At 37.5% G+C, this 24,139-nt stretch overlaps 1 protein-coding gene and 1 non-coding gene across 2 annotated transcripts in view; both read right to left on the bottom strand.

Annotated features, from left to right (window-relative positions):
• Positions 1–23,896, bottom strand: part of USP53 (ubiquitin specific peptidase 53) — a 64,108-nt gene extending 40,212 nt beyond the window's left edge. The window contains exons 1-2 of the mRNA XM_047856811.1: positions 23,633–23,896; positions 8,452–9,130 (exon numbers count right to left, since the gene is read on the bottom strand). Of these exons, the coding sequence (XP_047712767.1) occupies positions 8,452–8,595 (144 nt within the window). The 5' untranslated portion in view covers positions 8,596–9,130; positions 23,633–23,896. The remainder of the gene's footprint in view (positions 1–8,451; positions 9,131–23,632) is intronic.
• On the bottom strand, positions 2,172–2,236 carry LOC125165074 (U7 small nuclear RNA). The gene has a single exon (XR_007151961.1). It is a non-coding gene; the product is annotated as a U7 small nuclear RNA (small nuclear RNA).
• Positions 23,897–24,139: the final 243 nt, after the last annotated feature.

The following is a 24,139-nucleotide window of genomic DNA, read 5'->3' on the forward strand; positions in this document are numbered from 1 at the left end:
TCCAGGGAGAAATCAAAGAAAAAAATTTAAGTGATATCTTGCCATCTGCAACAACATGGATGGACTCTTAAAGGGCAATAATGCTAAGTGAAATAAGTCAGGGAGAGAACAACAAATACCGTATGATTCCACTCATATATGGAGTTTAAGAAACAAAACAAACAAGGAAAAAAAGAGCCAAAATAAAAAATAGACTCTTAAATACAGAGAACAAACTGATGGTTGCTACAAGTTCAATGGGTCAGGGATGGGTGAAATAGATAAAGGGGATTCAGAGTATATTTACCTTGAGCACTGAGAAATGTACTGAATTGTTGAATTCTTATATTGTACCCCTGAAACTAATATGCAAGTTAATCACACTTGAATAAAAAAACAAGGGGAATGGGGCACCTGGGTGGCTCAGTCAGTTAAGTGGTTGATTTCAGCTCAGGTCACGATCTCGTGGTTTGTGAGTTAGAGCCCCGCGTCAGGCCCTGTGCTGACAGCTCAGAGCCTGGAGCCTGCTTCAGATTCTGTGTCTCCCTCTCTCTCTGCACCTGCCCCATTTGTGCTCTGTCTCTCTCAAAAATAAATCACATTTTTAAAAAGTTAAAAAAGGGGGGGGGGGGAATTGCTTAGAAATGTGGAGTGGGGGGAACCCCTAAGACAAATGAAAATGGAAACACAACATTCCCAAATCTAGGGTATGCAGCAAAAGCAGTTCTAAAGACATTCACAGCAATACAGGCCTACCTAAAGAAACAAAAGTCCAAATAAATAAGCTTTACATGTAAAGACTCTAGAAAAAGAACAAAACCCAAACTTAGTAGAAGGAAATATAATAAAGATCAGAGTAGAAATAAATAAAAGACAGACTAAAAAAAAAAAAAAATTTAGAAAAGACCAGTGAAACTAAAAGCTGGTTCTTTGAAAAGAAAAAAAAAAAAAAACAACAATAAACCTCAAACCCCAGAATTAGTTTAACAGGTGAATTCTACTAATCATTTAAAGAGTTGGTAATTATCTTTGTCAAAAATTAAAGAAGAAACACTTCCAAACTCATTCTACAGAGCCAACATTACCCTGATATCAAAACCAGACAAAGATACAGCACACAAAGAAAGAAAATAACAGGCCTACAGTTCTGATGAATACAGATGCAAAAATCCTCAACAAAATACTAGCAAACAAAATTCAACAGTACACGAAAGGATCATACACCATTATCAAGTGAGATTTATTCCAGGGATCCAAGGGTGGTTCAGTATCTGTAAATTAATCAACATTATGCTACATTAACAAAACAAAAATCTTATGATCTTAATATATACAGAAACAGTATCTGACAAAAATTCAACATCATTTATGATAAAAACTCTCAACAAAGTTAAATATAAAAGAAACATACTCAACATAACAATGACCATATACGACATAGAATAACATACTCAACAGTGAAAAACTGACAGCTTTTCCTTTAAGATCAGGGACAAGACAAAAATACCCACTCTGGTCATTGTTATTCAAGAAGTCCTAGCCACTACAATTAGGTAAGAAAAGAAATAAAAGGCATCCAAGTTGAAAGGAAGTGAAACTGTCACTATTTGCAAATGACGTGATACTATACATAGAAAACCCTAAAGACTCCACCAAAAAACTCTTAGAATGAATTTAGTAAAGTCACAAAATTAACATGTAGAAATTAGTTGTTTCTATATACTAATAATGAGCTATCAGAAAGAGAAATTAAGAAAACAATACCATTTACAATTGCATCAACAAAAATAAAATACCTAGGAATAAATTTAACAAAGGAGGTGAAAGACCTGTACAGGCATACCTCTGAGATATTGCAGGTTCAGTTCTAGACCACCACAATAAAGCTAATACTGCAATAAACCAGTCAAATAAACTTTTTACTTTCCCAGTGTATATAAAAGCTATGTTTACTCTATAGTGTCATCTATTACATGTGCAATAGCATTAGGACTAAAAAACGATGTACATACCTTAATTTAAAAATATTTTATTGTCAAAAATGATAACCATCATCTGAGCTTTCAGAATGTTGTAATTATTCTATTGGTGGAGGGTCCTGCCTCAATGTTGATGGCTGCTCACTGATCAGGGTAGTGGTTGTATAAAGCTGGGGTGGTTGTACAGTTCTTTTTTTTTTGGCAGTGGTGGGGTGGGGTTGTCTTCCAGTAAGGACTGGAAACCCTACTAGACAAATTCTAAAAGAGCTGTAACACTCACAATTTCTTAAAATAAGACCATAAACCTTGCCACATTGCCTTCCTTTCACCAACTATTTTTATGTAGCATGCAATACTGCTTGACAGAATTTTACCCACAGTAGAACTTTCAAAATTGGACTCAATCTTCTCAAACTCTGCTGCTGCTTTATCAACTAAGCTTATGTAATATTCCAAATCCTTTGTTGACTTTCAACAATCTTCACAGCATCTTCCAAGAGTAGATTCCACCTTAAGAAACCACTTTCTTTGCTCATCTGTAAGATGTTCTCATCCACTGAAGTTTTATGAGATTGCAGCAATTCACATCTTCAAGCTCCACTTCTAATTCTAGTTCTCTTACTTTTTCCACATCTGCAGTTACCTCCTCTACTAAAGTTGTAAACCCCTCAAAGTCATCCATGTACTTCTTCCAACCTATTAATGTTGATATTTTGACCTCTTTCCATGAATCATGAATGTTTTTAGTAACATCTAGATTCATTAGTCTTCAAGAGTATTTTTAATTTACCTTGCCCAGATCCATCGGAGGAATCAATGCCTATGCCTATAGCCTTCTGAAAGCTGTAGCCTTATGAAATGTTTTTTTGTTTGTTTGTTTTTTTGATGGAGTGCCCAAGCAGGGGGAGGGACAGAGAGAGAGGGAGAGAAAGAATCTTCAGCAAGCTCCATCCCCAGCACGAGCCTGATGCAGGACTCAATCTCACCACCCTGAGATCATGACCTGAGCCAAAATCAAAAGTCAGATGCTCAAACGATTGAGCCACCCAGGTGCCTCTGAAATGTATTTCTTAAATAGCAAGACTTGAAAGTGAAAATTACTCCTTGCAGAATGGATGTTGTGTTAACAGGCATGAAAACAACACTAATCTCACTGTACATCTCCATCAGAGCTCTTGGGTAACCAAGTGCATTGTCAATGAACAGTAACATTTTGAGAGGATTTTTTTTTTTCTGAATAGTAAGTCTCATTAGCAGGATGATTTGATAAACCATGTTGTAAACAATGTGCTGTCATCTTTGTTGTTCCATTTAGAGGGAATGGGCAGAGTAGATTTAACATAATTTTTAAGGGCCCTAGAATTTCTGAAATGGTAAATAAGTACTGGCTTCAATTTAAAGTCACCACCTACATTAGCCCATAACAAGATATCCTGTCCTTTGAAGCTTTGAAGCTGGGCTTTGACTTCTCTTTTCTAGCTACGAAAGTTCTAGGTAGCATCTTCTTTCTATAGAAGGATGTTTTGTCTACACTGATAGTCTGTTGCTTAGCGTAGCCACCTTCACGAGTTATCTTAGCTAGATCTTCTGGGTAACTTGCTGCAGCTTCTGCATCAGCACTTGCTGCTTAATTTTGCATTTTCTGTTATAGAAAAGGCTTCTTTCCATAAACCTCATGAACCAACCTCCACTAGCTTCAAACATCTCTTCTGCAGATTCCTCACCTCTTTCAGCCTTCATAGAATTGAAGATATTTAGGGCTTACCTCTGGATTAGGTTTTGACTTAGAGGGATGTTGTGGCTGATTTGATCTTCTATCCAGACTGCTAAAACTTTTTCCATTTCAGCAAGAAGGCTTTTTCACTTTCTTATCATTTGTATTTTCACTGGAGTAGGACTTTTAATTTCCTTTGAGAACTTTTCCTTTGTATTCACAACTTTGCTGTTTGGCACAAGAGGCCTCACTTTCAGCCTCTCTTGACTTTTGCAATGCCTTCCTCACTAAACTTAATCGTTTCTAGCTTTTGCTTTAAAGTGAGATACATGAGGCTGCCTTTCACTTGAACACTTAGAGGGCACTGTAGGTTTATTAATTGGCCTAATTTCAATGTTGTTATGTCTCAGGGAATAGGGAAGCCCAAAGAGAGGGAGAGACATGAGGGAACAGCCAGTCAGTGAAGCAGTTAAAACACATTTTTAACCAATTAAGTTTGCTATCCCGTATGGGTGCAGTTTGTGGTGCCCCAAAACAATTACAATAGTAATATCAAGGCCAGTAATTACAGATCACCATCATAAATATAATAATGAAGAAGTCTGAAATACTCCAAGATTTTAAAAAATGTGAGTAAGCCACACAAAGTGAGCAAATGCTATTGGAAAAATGGTGTCCACAGACGTGTTTGATATAGGGTTGCACAAACCTTCAGTTGGTGGTAAAAAAAAAAAAAAAAAAAAAAAGGCAGTACCTGCAAGGTGTAATAAAGTGAAGCACAATAGAGTGAGGTATGACTGTACTCTGAAAGCTGCAAGACATTTGTTGAAAGAAATCAAAGATGACACAAATGGAAAGATATTCCATGCTCATGGATTAGAAGAATTAATATTCTTAAAATGCCCATACTACCCAAAGCAATCTACAGATTCAACGCAATGCTCATCAAAATAGCAATGACATTCTTCACAGAAATAGAACAAATAATCCCAAAATTTGTATGGAACCACAAAGACCCTGAGTAGCCAAAGCAATCTTGAGAAAGGACACAGCTGGAGGCATTATGCCTCCTGATCTCAAACTATACTACAAAGCTATAGTAATCAAAATGGTATGTGGCACAAAAACAGACACATAGACCAATGGAATAGAATAGAAACTCCAGAACTAGACCCACAAACGTATGGCCAACTCATCTTGGACAAAGCAGGAAAGAACATCCAATGGAAAAAAGACAGCCTCTTTAACAAATGGTGCTGGGAGAACTGGACACCAACATGCAGAAGGTTGAAACTAGACCACTTTCTCACACCATTCACAAAAATAAACTCAAAATGGATAAAGGACCTAAATGTGAGACAGGAAACCATCAAAACCTTAGAGGAGAAAGCAGGAAAAGACCTCTCTGACCTCAGCCGTAGCAATCTCTTACTCGACACATCCCCAAAGGCAAGGGAATTAAAAGCAAAAGTGAATTACTGGGACCTTATGAAGATAAAAAGCTTCTGCACAGCAAAGGAAACAACCAACAAAACTAAAAGGCAACCAACGAAATGGGAAAAGATATTTGCAAATGACATATCGGACAAAGGGCTAGTATCCAAAATCTATAAAGAGCTCACCAAACTCCACACCCGAAAAACAAATAACCCAGTGAAGAAATGGGCAGAAAACATGAATAGACACTTCTCTAAAGAAGACATCCGGATGGCCAACAGGCACATGAAAAGATGTTCAGCGTCGCTCCTCATCAGGCAAATACAAATCAAAACCACACTCAGGTATCACCTCACGCCAGTCAGAGTGGCCAAAATGAACAAATCAGGAGACTATAGATGCTGGCAAGGATGTGGAGAAACGGGAACCCACTGTTGGTGGGAATGCAAAGTGGTGCAGCCGCTCTGGAAAGCAGTGTGGAGGTTCCTCAGAAAATTAAAAATAGACCTACCCTATGACCCAGCAATAGCACTGCTAGGAATTTATCCAAGGGATACAGGAGTACTGATGCATAGGGCCACTTGTACCCCAATGTTCATAGCAGCACTCTCAACAATAGCCAAATTATGGAAAGAGCCTAAATGTCCATCAACTGATGAATGGATAAAGAAATTGTGGTTTATATACACAATGGAATATTACGTGGCAATGAGAAAAAATGAAATATGGCCTTTTGTAGCAACGTGGATGGAACTGGAGAGTGTGATGCTAAGTGAAATAAGCCATACAGAGAAAGACAGATACCATATGGTTTCACTCTTATGTGGATCCTGAGAAACTTAACAGGAACCCATGGGGGAGGGGAAGAAAAAAAAAAAAAAAAGAGGTTAGAGTGCGAGAGAGCCAAAGCATAAGAGACTGTTAAAAACTGAGAACAGGGGCGCCTGGGTGGCTCAGTCGGTTAAGCGTCCGACTTCAGCTCAGGTCACGATCTCGCGGTCCGTGAGTTCGAGCCCCGTGTCAGGCTCTGGGCTGATGGCCCAGAGCCTGGAGCCTGCTTCCGATTCTGTGTCTCCCTCTCTCTCTGCCCCTCCCCCGTTCATGCTGTGTCTCTCTCTCTGTCTCAAAAATAAATAAAAGTTAAAAAAAAAATTAAAAAAAAAAAAAACTGAGAACAAACTGAGGGTTGATGGGGGGTGGGAGGGAGGAGAGGGTGGGTGATGGGTATTGAGGAGGGCACCTTTTGGGATGAGCACTGGGTGTTGTATGGAAACCAATTTGTCAATAAATTTCATATAAAAAAATGGTATGGTAAACACAGGAATACAGAGACACATAAGTCAATGGAACAAAGAGCCCATAAATAAATCCATGCTTATATGGTCAATTAATGTATGACAAAAGAAGAACATACAATGGAGAAAAAACAGTCTATTCGATAGTGTTGGGAAAACTGAACAGCTACATGTGAAAGAATGAAACTGAACCACATTTACACAACATACAAAAATAACTTCAAAATGGATTAGAGACTTGAATGTGAAACCTGAAACCATAAAATTTCTAGAAGAAAAGATACGCACTAAGCTCTATCTGATATCAGTAATACGTTTTTTGGGGACCAATCTCTTTAGGCAAGGGCAAAAAGCTAAAATAAACAAATGGGATTGCATTAAACTAAAAGCTTTTGCAGAGCAAAGGAAACCATCAACAAACCAAAAAAGGAGGACGCCTGACTGGCTCAGTTGGCAGATCATGTGACTCTTGATCTCAGGGTTGTAAGTTTGAGCCCCACACTGGGTGTAGAGATTACTTAAAAATAAAAAAATATTTAAAAAACAAAACAAAAAGGCAGGGGCACCTGGGTGGCTCAGTCAGTTGGGCGTCCAACTTTGGCTCAGGTCAGGATCTCACAGTCTGGGAGTTCGAGCCCCACATAGGTCTCTGTGCTGACAGCTCAGAGCCTGGAGCCTGCTTCGGATTCTGTGTCTCCCTCTCTCTGTGCCCCTCCCCCACTCGTGTTCTCTCTCTCTCTCTCTCTCTCTCTCTCTCTCTCTCTTGCTCAAAACAAACACAAAAAGAAAAAAAAACAAAAAGGCAACCTAATTAATGGGAAAAGAGATTTTCAAATCATACATACGATAGGGGGTTGTTATCCAAAATACATAAGGAACTAATAAAACTTAATATCAACATCAACAACAACCCAATTAAAAATTGGGCAGAGGACTTGAATAGATATTTTTCCAAAGAAAACATACAGATGGCCAACAGACACATGAAAAGATGTTCAACATGGAAATGCAAATCAAAACAATAAGATATCATTTCACAAGTATCAGATTGACTATTATCAAAAAAGACAGGGGCGCCTGGGTGGCGCAGTCGGTTAAGCGTCCGACTTCAGCCAGGTCACGATCTCGCGGTCCGTGAGTTCGAGCCCCGCGTCAGGTTCTGGGCTGATGGCTCAGAGCCTGGAGCCTGTTTCCGATTCTGTGTCTCCCTCTCTCTCTCTGCCCCTCCCCCGTTCATGCTCTGTCTCTTTCTGTCCCAAAAATAAATAAACGTTGAAAAAAAAAAAATTGAAAGCATTTCATTCCACGTTTTTTTGGTATACAGTATTTCCCTATATCCAGTGCCATTCAATAAATATTTTCCTGCACTTCTCACAGCACTTAATGCCAGTGGGATCTTTAGGCCAGGGAAGAACAGTGACTGCCATTTAAGGGTCCCGATGTATATCAGAATGCTGACAGAAAAGCAAGGTTAGTACATATTTGCTAATTAAAAGAATTTGAACAAGGACTGAAGCAAAATGGATTAATTTTCAATTCCACTAAAATAGTGGTGTCTAAATTATGATACCACAGAGACGATTTAAGGCTGCAGTGGAAGGCGAAGGGAGTTTGAATCCTGAGAATTAACTGTGCATTCTCATTTCAACCCAGGCTATCTATGGGGATTCCACTAGATTCCTTTTAAAAGAAAAGGGGGAGGGGGGGAATAGATTAGTTGATTCAAAAAAACTATTTTATGTATTTGAGAAACATATTTTTAACTTACTAAATAAACATTTTAAGTCAAAAGATGTTTTTATAGCATAGATATACATTATTCTGTTGCAAAAACATTCCCATTTATATTAAACAAATAATATTCACTTCTGTTTATAATAAAAAAACAAAATGCCAAGCCAAAATATTTTTGATACAATTAAAAGTAATGTTAAAAAGGCTTTCCAGTCAATAATAACTTTACTCTTAATTTACAGTATAAGAAACATTAAACAAAGGATTTCTTGAAAAGCACTTTTGAAAATTAAACAAGAAATTATGGTCTCACCTGTACAGCACTATTAAGAAAGCAGCTGTTTTGTCCTGGTTCATTTAATAAGCCTTTGGTAGGGGCTAGGGACAGCATACTTCCAGGCTGATAAGCTTTTCCAAGATTGCCACCAGGTTTCCGTAAGAATTTCACCCATGCCATTTTCAAGAAACTCTGTTTACATTAAAGCTAAGAATTATATATTTTACATGATATTTCTGATGATAGAAGGGATGATGTCTTGAATTGTCCACTTAAATTCAATGCAGTCAATTATAATATAAGTTTCCAAGTCCATATCTTTCCTGTTGCCGCAAATTTTTGATGACTTTGTCAAGCAAAAATAGGGTACACAAACACTGAAGTTCTAAAAAAGAAAGCTATTTTAAACATGACCTTAAAATTTTTATATGTGTTTAATTTTATAAGAGAGTTGTATAGTTAAGGTAAAAAAAAAGATTTTTTTTTTAAACTGCTAAAAACAATGTCAATGAACAAATAATTTTCTTTGAAGTACAAGCCATTTGTCTTGATGATTTAAAAACCAGATGATACAAAAAGATGTTGAGTTCGCATTTGGCACGATTCCTTTGGTCATCTGTTTTCCTTATGTTTTTTTAATAAGAAGATTCTCTTTTCCAGGTGAAGTTATCAAAGGTGACTCCATATTTGTTATCAACGTGACTTCAAAGCAAATCTACAAGAAAGAAAATAAATGTTTAAATGAAAGTAAAGGCTAATCAAGAAAACTGCTACCTTACTATTTGAACACAAATACCGAATATATACCCAAGGAGGATTATAACTAATAATGTTCTAAAATATAAAAATGAAAACATTATTCTTCATTAAAAACTTTTAAAAAATACCCATGTGACATCAATCACAACCAACTTGAACATTTCAACAGTGAGTGGTTTCATAAGGAAAATATTTTACAGAAAACTAGAATTAAATTAGATCTCAGGTAGTATTTTCAAAAGTACTAACTTTGTTGTCAACACTAAATTGCCTTGTTTATTAAAACAAATACTTATACAGACATGCTATGTTATCTTTCTTACACAGAATCATATCATTTTCCCAAGAAACCCAGGAGATTTTACACAAATTGATATGCATTAAATAACTCAGAAGAGGGGTGCCTGGGTGGCTCAGTCGGTTAAGCTTCCGACTTTGGCTCAGGTCATGATCTCACGGTTCGTGGGGTTGAGCCTGCGTTGGCTCTGTGCTGTCAACTCGGAGCCTGGGGCCTGCTTTGGGTTCTGTGTCTCCCTCTCTCCCTGCCCCTCTCCCACTCATGCTGTCTCTCAAAAATAAATATTAAGAAAAAAATTTTTTTAATAAAAAATAAACAAAACAACTCAGAAGAAACCTTAAATTGATAAACAAATCTTGGTGAACTAAAGTAAATTTCTACATTATTCACAAATGCATGTTCTTGACTAAAAAGACTTTAAATTTAATTAAAAGCAATTATCACTGAGGTGCCTGGCTGGCTCAGTCAAAAAAGCGTGCAATTCTTGATCCCAGCGTCATGAGTTCAAGTCCCAAGTTGAGTGTAGAGATTAGTTAAATAAATAAAATTTTAAAAATAAAACAAGTATTATTAATAAGTTTTGTTTAATCAATTAAATTTCCTTCCTATATTCATTCACTCAACAAACATTTACTGAGCCAGGTATTCCGCCAGGCACTGGACTAAGAATGAGGAAAGGCAGACAGACACTAATACAATGAGTAACAACTTGTAACTTGTACTAGAAGAGCTATGTGCTGAGTGCTAACAGAAAAACAATGCAAGGAAAGAGGGTGGAAAATGCATATAATGTGAGACAGTTTGCACTTTTAAACAGGATAGTCATGGAAAGTCTAGTTGCAGATTGTTGCCTTTGCACAAATGTTTGAAGGAGGTGAAGATACCACCTGGGAAAAAGACATTCCCAACAGAGTGAATAGCATGCTTAGCATGTTGGGAAAATAGTAAGCTATCCAATGTGGCAGGAGAAATGTGAACAAAGAACAGAGAAGATGAAAAGGAGGGATGGGAACAGATCATGTGGGGTACTGAAAAACCTCTGTGAGGACTTTGGCTTTAAACTCTTTTTCAAAGCACAAAAACCTACGAAAGAATGAGATAGATCAGTTCAATACCAATGGTCAAATGCCCACTAAGGAAAGCATTGAGGAATAAAGAAGCATCTCATCTAAAGACTTAAAGCCAGGGCTTATTTCCAGCCCAACATATTCACTCATCACTTATTAGCTGTTTGGTCTTAGATAAATCCTTATCCTCTCTGATTTACAGCTTCTTCATCTATAAAATGGAGATAACAATAATAGCCCCAATTAACATAGATTAAATGTTTCAAGAATTCTAAAACACTATACTATGTTAGTTGTCTCCTTTTTAACTCTGTGGATTTCAACCTTCCCTAAAGTGATCTAAATGATCCCCAAATATTTAATATAAATTAAGTTTTTAATAAATGCATAATATTACAACATTAAAGGAGCTCTACATTGGTAGTAAATTTGTATTTTTAATGAAAGAATCCTATTAAAATGATATTCTTTCATCATTTACTAGGCACCAGGTTTGCATCATGAACTGTGCTGAAGTATATAAAACAACCCCTCCCTTTAATGACCTTACTTTGGTGAAGGGCAAACACACAAACAGATAATTTTAAAATACTGTGGCTTCCACTCTTGTGCAAGATGTCAAACTAGTATATGCCCTCTGCTCCCTAACCCCAGCCCAAGTCTGGAGATTATACAAAAGGAATAGGTAGCCAAATGAGAAACAGGAAGAAACCTTAAGGACACCAAAGTAACTGGCTTCTAAAGTGGGAGGGAAACAGCAGCCAAGAAATAGAGAGGGACAAGTGCTACAGACTGGAAAAGAGCTTTCTAGTTAGGACCTTTTCCTTTCTTCACATTGCTCTCGGCACAGAATTCCCACACCACACAATGCAATGAACAGGAAAGTTCAGCTACCACGCTAGTGCCATCTGGAGTGTAAGGGAAATTATAACATAACAACAGAAAAGCACTAGAGCACAACCAGTTTGGGAACTGGTCACAAGTACGGGGACCTGCAAGGGCCCTGTGTGTTCTTCTCTCATGCCTACTTCACAAATAGAACAGAGATTAGTAGGATCTGGAAAAAATCATGCCGCTAGGCTGGGTAACAGTTCTCTCAGGCTGCATCACTCCAGATCAAGCCCCTCTACTCACATCCTACCTCTACTCACTGAAATCATTTGAATAAACACAAATGAGAGTTCATCCTTAACATTATTAGTGTGTAATTTGGTTGTACTCCAGGAAAAAGATAACCAGACACTTGAGGAGTAGCAGCAAACTGAACATTTTACAACATAGGAAACAGAATAAACAGACCAAAGGGAATACAAATTTAAAATAAACAATAAATATCCACCAACTGAATATGGCAGCTTTTTAAAATACTGCAATTTTGCAAAAGAATGCCTTAACTAGCAAAATGGATAGAAGTGAAAACCATATTAAGAAGCAGTAAGCTCAGATCAGGAAATTTTCCTGCAAGTACTAAAAAAGGAGTAAAGAAGTGGAAAATATAAACATTTCAAAAAAGCTAAAAGGCATGAGTGAAATCTAAAACTATCAATACTATCTAAAAGAATTCCCAGAAAAAGTAAATTGAGTAAACACCTTTAAAAATGACTATGATTTTTCCACAATTAAAAGCCAAAAAACTCACAGAGAATACATAACTCAAAAAAATCCACACATGATGTGGGGAAGGAAGTAGGATGAAAGTTATGAAGGCTTAAACTGAAAAGAGAGAGAAAAAAGAGATTTTCAAGCCCATTTATTGGCAAACAATAGAAATGGAGACACCTGGGTGGCTCAGTTAAGCGTCCGACTCTTTATTTTGGCTCAGGTCACGATCCCAGGGTGGTGGGATTGAGCCCTGTGTCAGGCTCTGTGCTGTGTACAGCCTGCTTGGGATTCTGTCTCCCTCTCTCTCTCTGCCCACCCCCCCCCCCAACACGCAAGCTCACTCGCTCTCTCTCTCTCTCTCTCAAAATAAACATTTTAAAAAGAAAGAAAACATGAATCAAAAAATAAACTTTTGTAAAAACTAATATAACAGACAAAATTTTCACAAGCTTGATTAAGGAAAAAAAGAAACAGATATATAAACACCAAGGAAATTGATAAATGAGAAATGACCACAGATACAGAAGCAACCAAAAGAACTGTAAGCGAATATCACTTAAGTTTTATGGCAATAACTTTCAAAATCTAAAGGAAAGGGTAATTTCCCCAAAAAAATACAAATTAACAAAATCAAGCCAAGAAAAAGTAGAAAATATTTTCGAAACCTAGAACAATGTGGAAACAAAAGTTCTCCCACTGCAAATGCCATCTGGATCACATGGATTCAAAGTTCAATTTCATCTAAAAGTTAAAGAACTATTAATTCTAATGGTATATTATTGCAGGGCACAGGAAAAATAATATACAAAGTATCCCAAATCATTTAATGAAGCTAACATAACCTGAATATCAAAACATGATAAATTTCAGACTAATGTGACTTGGATATAAAACTCATAAATAAAGCACTAGCAAACATAATGCATCAATGTGTCAAAGAATAATATACACTATTGAAAAGAATAGTCAAGGAGAATTTATTCCAGGAATGCAAATGTGATTCTATATTTATGCTTTCAATAAATATTCAGGAGGTTATGCAGAAAAAAGCTAACAAAGCAATGTTTGCAACAGCCAAAAGGTGGAAACCCAAATGTTCATCAACTAATGGAAGGGATAAACAACATATGGTATGAGCATGTTACGTGTGTATACATACTCTAACGGTGGAATATTATTCAGCTATAAAAAGAAATGAAGTTGGGGCGCCTGGGTAGCTCAGTGGGTTAAGCGTCTGACTTCAGCTCAGGTCATGATCTCGTGGTCTGTGAGTTCAAGCCCCACGTCGGGCTCTGTGCTGACAGCTCAGAGCCTGGAGCCTGTTTCAGATTCTGTGTCTCCCTCTCTCTCTGACCCTCCCCTGTTCATGCTCTATCTCTCTCTCAGTCCCAAAAATAAATAAATGTTAAAAAAAAAAAAAAAAAAGAAATGAAGTACTTTTCATACTACCGTATGGATGAACACCGAAAACACTTGGCTAAGTGAAAGAAGTCAGTCATGCAGGACCACACGTTATGTTTCCATTGATACAAAATGTCCAGAACAGAGAAATCTAGAGACAGTCAGTGGTTGCTTTGACTGGAGAAATGGGGGCTATAGAGATGAGAAGGGAAGAGTAACAGCTAAAGGATACAAGGATTCTTCTCGAGATGATGAAAATGTTCTAAAATTGTGGTGATAGGTCTGCCTAAAAACTACTGAATTGTACTCTTTCAATGAGTAAATTGTATGATATGTGAATTATATTTCAATAAAACTACGTAAGAAAAAAGACAAAAGACAAAATAGCAAGACCAAAGATTGCCATCTCAGAAAAGCCTGTTTGCAAGGTTTTAGGCTTTTGGAATTTAAATTTTTGAGAGGATTCCCACCACAACAACTAGTGAGTGCTGGTTACTGTGCCTGAACTGTGTTTTATCCTGAACACCTGTTTTCCTTCTGGAAGTATGGAATTTTGATAACCTATGAAGCAGAGGATAACTATGTGACTACTCCAATAAAACCCTATGCACTGAGTCTCTAAACAGCTTTCTGACAGACAACACTTTACTTGTCACCACAATTTGGTGCTGGAGGAATTCGTGTGTTTTTTGTGACTCTGCTGGAATAAAATTGTGAGAAACTTGTGCCTGATTTCCATCAGACATCACCCCATGATCGCTCCCCATTTGCTGATTTTGCTTTATTTCTTTTTGCCATAATTAATAAAGCATACCAGGAAATAATATATGCTGAGTACTCGGAGTTTTACAAAATCACCAAACCTGGGAATGAGAGGGATCTTGGAGACCTCAACACAGAGGCATTATGAAAGTACTTTGTTTCTATCAGGCTTGCAAAGTTAAAAGAGACACTGTTGGTTGGAATAAATGGAAAGAAGTGCTTTCTCTTCTTGTTAACTAATAAAACATGTAATTATACTGTACTACCCTTGCAGAAATATTATATCAACCTGACAACAACCGTTAAATTTAAAAACATTTATTTATTTATTTATTTATTTATTTATTTATTTTTCATTTGAGAGAGAGAGAGAGAGAGAGAGAGAGAAGGGGAAAAGGACAGAGGGAAAGGGAGAGAGAATCTTAAGCAGGCTCCATACTCAGGACAGAACCTGACACGAGGCTTGATCTTACAACCCTGGGAACGTGACCTGAGCCAAAATCAAGAGTTGGACACTCAACCAACTGAGCCACCCAGGCACCCCAAAACAAACACCCTTCAATCTAAAAGCTCTAATACTGAGATTCTATGCCCCCCAAAAGTATTACCTGTTTGAGCTATATTATGTAGGTGCAATAAATAAGGAAAGAATCAAACTGAATATCCATAAACAGGAACATAATTATATAAGAGGGTGTTTTTGAGTGACAAAGGCAAAATGCAGAAATGTAATATAATCCCATTTTTGTAAAACATGTGAAAAAATATATACGCTTTACATGAACTTCTTAAGGAAGAGTGTGTATATGTTTTATTAAAATGGGGATGGACAGCCAAACTTGAAAATAAAAGTGAAAAAAAAAAGCCTGTACGAAAAAAACCTATAGTATGTATCTTAATTACATTCACACATTATATGTTATATACGTGTATACACACAAAAAAAAAATTTAAATAAATACGACATACCAGAAAACATAAATGAAAAGAAATTTGATATTGCAATTTTAGGCTCAGATAAAATTGACTGAATAAAAATACAACTGATCTCTCTACATTGATTTTGTATCCTGTAACTGTACCGAATTCGAGCATTAGTTCTAACAGTTCCTGCTGGAGCCTTAATAGTTTCACTTCTTCTTTTCCTATTTGGATGCCATTTATTTCTTTTTCTTGACTAACTGCTCTGGCTAGGACTTCCAGTGCTATGTTGAATAGGTGTGGTGAGAATGGGCACCCTGTTTTGTTTCTGATCTTAGAGGAAAAGCTTTTGCCTTTTCATAATTAAAAAGGATGTCAGCTGTGTAGTTGTCATGAATGGCTTTTACTATATTGAGGCACATTCCCTCTATACCCACTTTGTTGAGAAATTTTATACTGGAAGGATATTAAATTTCGTTAAATGCTTTTCTGCATCTAATTTTTCCTTTCTTTAATGTGGTATATGACATTTATTGATTTTCAAATATTGAACCATCCTTGCACGTCAGTAATAAATCCCACTTGATCATAGTACATGATCCTTACAATATGCTACTGAATTTGATTTGTTAACATTTTGCTGAGAATTTTTCCATCTATACTTGCCAGGGACATTGGCCTATATTTTCTTTCCTTGTAGTGTCCTTAGTTATCTTTGTTATCAGGGTAAAGCTGGCCTCATAAAAAGGAGTTTGGACGTGTTCCCTTTTCTTCAATTGATTTAAAAATGAATATTAAGCTAGAAAAAACATTGAATTGTATTCACCCAATGGCATATTAGAGTCCTAACCTCCAGTGCCTGTGAATACTTGGAAATAGGGCTTTTGCAGATGTAATGAGGTTAAGATGAGGTCATTAGTGTGGGCCCTTATCCAATAAGGCTAGCAGTTATCATTAAAAGAGACAGAAACACACAGAGAGAATACTGTTTAATGACAGGCAGAGAATGGTGCGATACAACTACAGGTAAGGGAACACCAAGGATTGACAGCCACCACCAGAAGCAAAAAGGGGAAAGGAAGGCTTCTGCTCAGAGCCCTTGAAAGAAAACAACTCTGCCAACCTTGATTTTGGACTTCCAGCCTCTGGAGCTGTGAGAGAATAAATTTCTATTGTTTTATGTCATTCATTTTGTTCTGCTTTGCTACAGAGGTCCTAGAAAACTGATAAAAGTGCTAATAAAGCTATGAAATTCCTTTGTTCTTTTACGTTTATTGGGATTTGTTTTGATTATAAAATATTACATAGATTTTTAAAATAACATAGAAGTATTGCATAGGGAAAATATAGAATACCCATAATCCTACTAATAAAATCACTGCTAATAAAGCTACTGAAATATATTTTTAATAGTATCCTGGCCTAACCATCAAACTATAAAGTAAAATTTCATTTTAACATCTTTTCACTAATAAGCAATACAGCAACTCAAAGACACGCTGAAGACTTTTTATTGGTACACTACAACTGTTCACCTAACTAGTAAAAGTATTCAAGGTTTCATTTTCAATAACTCGATAGCAAGGTGAAGAGGTACAGCAAGGTGAAGCAATTAAAAGCCTAATTCATTATAGAGGTATCTTGACTTCTGTAAATTGAAGGATTAGAGTAAGGAAGATACAACTGAAGAACAGATATCCTTTGACACACAAAACCACTGTCACCCCACAAATGGAGGTATTGGAGAAGAGTGTACTAGAACATTTATAAAACAAAGACAGAAAATGAGATTAAAGTCATAAGAAAATACTGTACCACCACAAACAAAAAAAGGAAATTTTAAGTAATTCCCAATGTTCTGTACTTTTTTGCACTATTTCTTTTCATCTAAAAAAGAACTATGCTTTATCTCTTATGGCTTTTACCTACTCACTAGTTCCCACTGATAACTAACCAGAGAAAGACATGAGTTCATGTGTATCCAGAATATAGAGTATGAACATTAAAGACAATGGCTTATAGCAATCTGTTTTAAGATACTTCAGAAGCCAATTATGCCAAAGCAGGCATAACCTAACATTTCTTTGCCTTGACAAAGGCCAAAACGGAACTCTTGCTTTGCCTATATCTTCCCCCTCATCTCATTTGATGGTAACTTTGTCTTTCCAGTTGCTGAGAACAAGTATCTTGCTATGATCTTTGACTCTGGTTTCTCACCTACCTCTGTCAGAATGTGACCAATTCTCACCCCCTCCACTTCTACTATTCTCGCTTCTACTATTCTCGACGTATCCATCATCAAATCTTGCCTGGATTGCTAGTATAGCCTAATTGTCTCCTAGATGCTGCCCTTACCCAACAAAACCTACCCTCAAGAACAGGCAAAAAGAGCCATCTAAAATTAAATCATAATGTCATCCCCCTTCTTATAATCTTTCAATGGGTCTTTATTACCTTCAGATTAAAACCAAAAAAGTCTTTACAATGGACTGCAAGGCCCTATACTACCTGCCAAAAGTAAAAAACAACTTTTTCTATACTCTCACTGCACTAATGAGACCAGATGTGTTTTTCCACAACAAGCCATTCTCCAATTCTCAGTGGACACCAACACAATACCTACAATTTAACTCAATTTTGGCATTATCTACCTGCAGTCAGTGTCAAATCCCAAGACAAGGGCTCAGTCCCAAAAGACCATCCCTCTTACTTCAGCTGCTCATCACATGTCCCAAGTTGTTACCTGTACTTCTGATTAATGCCTATAATTTGGAGGTTCCCATGACATTCTCCATGGATCCAATTAATTTGCTAGCATGGCTCACAGAACTCAGGAAAACAGTTTACCGACTAGACTTGAGGTTTATTATGAAAAGATACTCAGAAACAGCCAGATGGAAGACAGGCAAAGGGTAAGGTATGTGGGAAGGGGGATGGAATGTCCATGCCCTCTCCAGACATACGGCCCTCCCGGCACCTCCCTATGTTCAACAATCCAAAAGCTCTCCAAATCCCTTCAGTTAGGATTTTTTATGGAGGCTTCATTACACAGGGCACAACTGATTAAATCACTAGCCATTAGTGATTAGCTCGAAATCCACCGCGCTCCCCTCCCTGGAAGTGGAGGGAGGTGGACAGGCTGAAAGTTCAATTCCTCTAATCACACAGTTGGTTCCCCTGGCAACCAGCGCCCCCTCCTAAGGCTATCTAGGAGCTCTGAACCACCAGTCATCTCATTAGCATGCAAAAAAACACATTTATTGCTTCCAGAGATTCCAAGGGTTTTAGAGGCTGTGTGCCAGAAAATGGTGCCAGAGATCAAATACTGTATATATTTCTTACTATGTCACACCTGCCCATCCCCTCACCTTCACCTCTAAATACTTTTCCTATACTTTCTCCACTGCAGTTGTATCACCCTCCTTGTTTCTGAACACACCATGCAAACACCTGCTTTAAAGTGGCTATTCTTCTGCCTGGAACACACTTCCCCTTGATACCCACATGACTTCTCCCTGGCTCCCTTCGGGATTGCTCTGTTCAAAAAACACCTTCTAAATGAGGCCTATATTGATTTAAAATTGCAACCACAACCTCCACTCCACACTCCCAACTCCCCTTACCCTGCTCTACCACCTTTCTTTTCTCCTTGGCATTTATCACCATCTTATATACTATATAACTGACTTACTAGGATTATTATTGTTTCTCCTCTCAATCATCTTAGACTGTAAAGGGAATCCCAGGCATGTAAAACAGTGCACAGTACACGGTAAGTACTCACTAAATATTTATTAAAGAAAGCTCAGGAAATAAAATGAAACCTCAATCAACAAATCAGTGCTCCTATAACAAAGATGACTTAGGCAATCAGGACTCAGGACAATCTCCCACCAAGTGGCAGCTACATCATTGTCAGTACTATTGCCAAGGAGGTAGGATTATTTCAGGCCAATACAACATACTATATAGGAGGAAAAGTCTTCCAGAATTCACATCCTGCTTGAAACGGAAGGCCACCATGAGAGGGGCAAGAGTTTTACTTTGCAGGCCAAAAAGTTTAGAAGACATCTGGTGGACAAAGAATGCCCTGATAGGTTCTTGACAAGGACAGAATCTATGGTCTGATACTGACCTCAAGTGTCCCACAATTATTTATTCCACCAATGATAAAGTTTCTAGCATCACAGAAAATTACTCAACTATTCAATCATTAAAATCATATCAGTTACATAATCTATAATCATAATGATATAAAAAGGTTCATAGTTGTTAAATATCATAAACCATGCATAAAATCCCTAATAAATGCCCAAAATAAGCAGGCATTCAATAAATGTAAGCTAACTATAATGATAGCAGCAACACTACCTTTGAGGTAAATGGTCTTTAATCATATAAAGAAACATTTGAAAAGAAAGTAAAAGCTGTATTATATATATCTCATTTTGCTATCTTTCTCCATTTCCTTACACTGATGTATCAATCTTGACTATAGCCTTAGTTAGATCAGATAAATTGTACAATAAAGTATCAATTTCTAAATTTTAGTATCTGTGAATAAGTTATTCTTAGTAGAAAATAAAACAATTTCATTTACAGAGCTATCCTACTGTAAGAAACTTAACATGAAAAATTCTAATTTACAAAAAAAAGTGGGAATGCTTCACTTTACAAATGGTTCATCACAGTATTGTTTTAAACATTCATTTACAACCTTTTGGACTAGAGAAAGAAATTAAGTTAAAACATTAGAAGGCAATGCATCGGAAATAAATGGAAAGCAACTCTGGAATAACAATGCAAACAAAAGAGATTTAATTTAGAAAAATTCAACCTATGTACCACTTTTCAGAAAAATAACTACAAACTTCCTTAATGAGAACTTTAATTCGTAAATAACATGATCCATCCAGCCATAAAACATAACTAGAGCACCCAAAATACATCTGGACACTGCTCTCATCATGTCTCTGGGTCCCGGAGAAAGCTCCTCTGCCTGCCTACCACCCTTCGTGGTGTCCATATGGTACTCTCCGTACACCTGAGATGACAGCACACATACCATCATCTCCAGGTTCTCTTACTCCGCGTTCCCTCTACAGAAACACAGTACAGAGTTTTAAAAGAAATGTACAAAGTGCAGTGGTAACACAAAAATGAAGTAATCTACTGTCCTTTGCTGGCTTAGAAAATACTTCACAGGTGTGGTATGGGTGACCAGTAAGCCGAAAGGGTAATGGGAGGAGGAGAAGCGGTATCTTACAAAGGTAAGGTATAAGAAAACAAGAACTATTGGATCTTTGGAAACTCATTTCAGTTTGGGAGAGGATTGGGAACAGGCTGAGATGAGGCTCAGAAAAGGAAGACCTCCTATTTCTGACTACTTTACCTTTGTCTCATTGATTTTTGATTCTCTAGTGCCTAGCATACAATAGGTCAATAAATGTTCACTGAATAAATTTGCTAACTCAGAAAATCACAAAAAGGAAGTAAAAAAAGTTTGGAATTTGGAGGTTCCAAATTCCAAAGGAAAAGTATTTCTTCAAAATGCTTTCTGCAGGTCAATATTTACAAAATAGAAGTAAACAGAGGTTACATTTACAAAATGTGTTCAAAAATACCAAATTAATTAAAAAAATATCACAATTCGGATAACTGAAATGATAGTTTAGGTACTGAAACATGGTTTATGTTGCATAATATTTTATTATCTGATGAATTACGAATATGAATATAAGCAACAACTTTTCTGAAGTGACTCATAAAACAAAAATTCTTCAACTACATACAATGGTTTGTAGCATTTTTGTGTATGTCAGAGACACTTTTGGTGGCCTAATGAGGCCTATGGACTCCGCGGGAAAACGTTTGTAAATGCATAAAATAAAATTCATAATATAATTCATCAATTATGTTAAAATTCAGTTCTAACCACAGACTACAGTTCAAATCATGGACCCTCCTTTAAGAATTCTTGATAGAGGGTATCAGTTAACTTGGAAAAGCAAAGAATAGACACTTCTTACCTAAAGAGCACCCCCCATATATATGTAATATTCCTATTACCAAGATTAGGATATTATATAAAGTTAATATTTAAAAGTTTAAATAACTTTTGAAGGTTTTATTTGTGGTAGAACAGGCTGCTTCCATTTCTTGTTCCTACTATGTGTATCTGTTGTAATGCAAAATTTTCTAACATCATTTCATCTGTACAAAATTAATAATACACTAATGCTATATTTGTATCATCACTAATCTCTAGTTAGTTCTCCAAACATGACATCTACTAGTACACTTCCTCCCTTAATCCAAGAGCTCATGAGTACTAGTAGGCTAGACTGACAATCTTCTGGGCCCCAGCACACCTAGCACGCTCTATATTCAGAATACTTTCAGGTGCACTACATAAACGACCTCACTGTAGGTTGTCTTTGGGATCTATAATTAAGAAACACCTTATAGTTAAAGCTGTCAAATAACAAGATCTGCTCAGTATTGTAGTAACTAAATGTCTTTGTAGGATAACTTAATCTACCACTTTATAGATTTCAAACATACTTTTGGAAAATTGTAGGGTACAGCAACATCCTCCCTAGCATGGTAGGTGAGTGAGTTCCAAACAGTATCAACAGGGAAGATAAAAATAACTCTGATTTTGACTCTTTAATGGGCATATCACCTTAAAATAAATCAGAATTTTTACTTTTTAACTCTTTGTCTTGCTAAGACTTCTAAACCATAATTCTAAAATTGTGTTTGATACTACAGTTTAAAAGAAACATTTGACACTAAATATAATACAAAAAAATCTTGAATCAGTACATTGTAAAAATCATAAAAAATTTTGAAGAGATTTTCTTTTTTAAGGAAGAGAACAAACACGGTGGAGAACGGTACCCCTCCCATATTAAAATAGCTATCTTTTAAAAACTTCTTTTTGTATCTTCTAGAGAATATTAATGGGTTGACAACTAGTGTCAAGTTTCATGAACAATATACAATCTACATATGTTTATAAAAAGTTTTTAACTAATAAAGAAAAAAAGGTGTTCTTGATTACTTATTTTCTACACTGCAGGAAAAAATACACATAAATACCAATGAGTTTAATTTGTGAACAAACTTAAATAAATCACTTTATAGCTTATTACCAGTAATCACGAACGTAGACAAATTGTCCAAAAAAGCTCATTTTAAGAGCCTCCAAAATGTAAAACAAAAACAAAACCTGTGTTTTTTTCCAGACTGTAATTAACTCTTACTTACAGTTGAGTTTGTCTATTTGAATTCTTATGACAATGGCAGATAAATCATGTATTACTTTTACAAAGTAAGTTTTATTTTTCTAATTTCTCCTTCACAGGATGAAGGAGCTTTGCCTAGGCCATCATCAGGAAACCAAAAATAGAAAATTAAACTAACAAGTACCCATTTAGCCAAAAGCTCATTTCAACCAGAATTTTGTTAGTACTTGTTACTTCCTTTAAACACTGAGAATTAGCAATGTTCTTTTAAAGAACAGAGTTAAAAGCGAATCAGACCCTAATTACAAAGAACTTCCGAAGTTTAAACATCCCTCACAATAGCCTTGAAAATCCAGTGCAAAAGTATATATATATTTTTCCAGATAAGGAAACATTCTGGCATACTCTGCTGTCTAATAAATAAAGCCTTCCAGTACATTTTGCAAGCATTAATCAGACTTTGTATTGATACAGAAAACCTTGCAGCAAGATAACAAAACCTCAGAACATGCTCAGATTGCAGTCTTTAGAAGGCCTCCCTAGTACACCTGTACAAGTACTTCCTGTTCTCCAACGATGTTTAAAAGTAGTTTGGTAAATGTCCCATAAGTTGTTGTCTAAAAGCTAAACATTAACTTCATAAATTACTACTACCAACCAGAAACCACCAGCCCAAAGATTCTTACGTATCCAGTCATCTGTCTTCTCCAAGGAGGACAACATAACCATCTGGACCCCTTTATAGAGCTGCTGCTCAGGAGTGGCAGTGGCTTCGCAAGCAAGGCGCAGGGGCCAAGTAAGCTATATTCACAATCCCAACGCACCCAGCTGGACTCCACGTTCTGCCTCTTGCCCGCCCTCAAACACAGCAGCAAGAACAGCCACGACCCAGTAAATAGAGCACCTCCTTTCGCCTCCCGCGCGCCTCCAGCCTGCCCAGAGGCATCTCCGCCAGGCCGGGACGTGACGGGCAGGAGGCGGGCAGGCTGCGTGCCCTCGGGCGCCTGAACCCGGGCGAAAAGTCCGCGGAGCAGGAGCGGAGGATGTCACAGGGCTAGGGGAGAGACAAGGTCTGGCGCTGAAACTGGGGTCTCCCACTCAGGCCCGGGGTCTCCAGTCGTTGGATCTCTATCTAGAGACTAGTTTCGGATACTTACCTTGAGCTCTGCCCTCCTAACGAGAGGAGCGTGCGGTCCAGGTAGAGAAACACGGGCCTTCCACTTCCACAGGGCTACCTCCCGCTGGCCCAGCTCTGCCTCACGCCAACACCCGGCAGATACTAACAGCTGCCATCGTAGCCGAGGTTCACCGGGAACTGGAGCAGTGGCGTCTGGTATCGCCGCCCAGAGCTCGACCCGGAGCACGGAGCATGCGCACACGCCCCAACACCCAAGGGCCAGTCAGGACAGTGACACCTGCGATCAACAGGTCCCGGGAGACCCGCCCCAATCTCCGCCTCGCGCCCGCCCCGCCTCCTTGGGAAAGGCTCCGCCTTCACGCTCACCGAGTTAACCCCGCCCCGCACGCGATTTCCCGGCTTTCCGGACCTGGCGAACTGTATTCCCGCGGGGGTTCGATTGGGCGCGCGATCCAGTTGACTTACTCCAAGGCGCGAGATCCCGCGAGAGCAGGAGCTTGAACATTTCCCCTAAGGCAGGGCGGTG

This window comes from Prionailurus viverrinus, chromosome B1 (assembly GCF_022837055.1).
Source record: "Prionailurus viverrinus isolate Anna chromosome B1, UM_Priviv_1.0, whole genome shotgun sequence".
Lineage (NCBI taxonomy): Eukaryota > Metazoa > Chordata > Mammalia > Carnivora > Felidae > Prionailurus > Prionailurus viverrinus.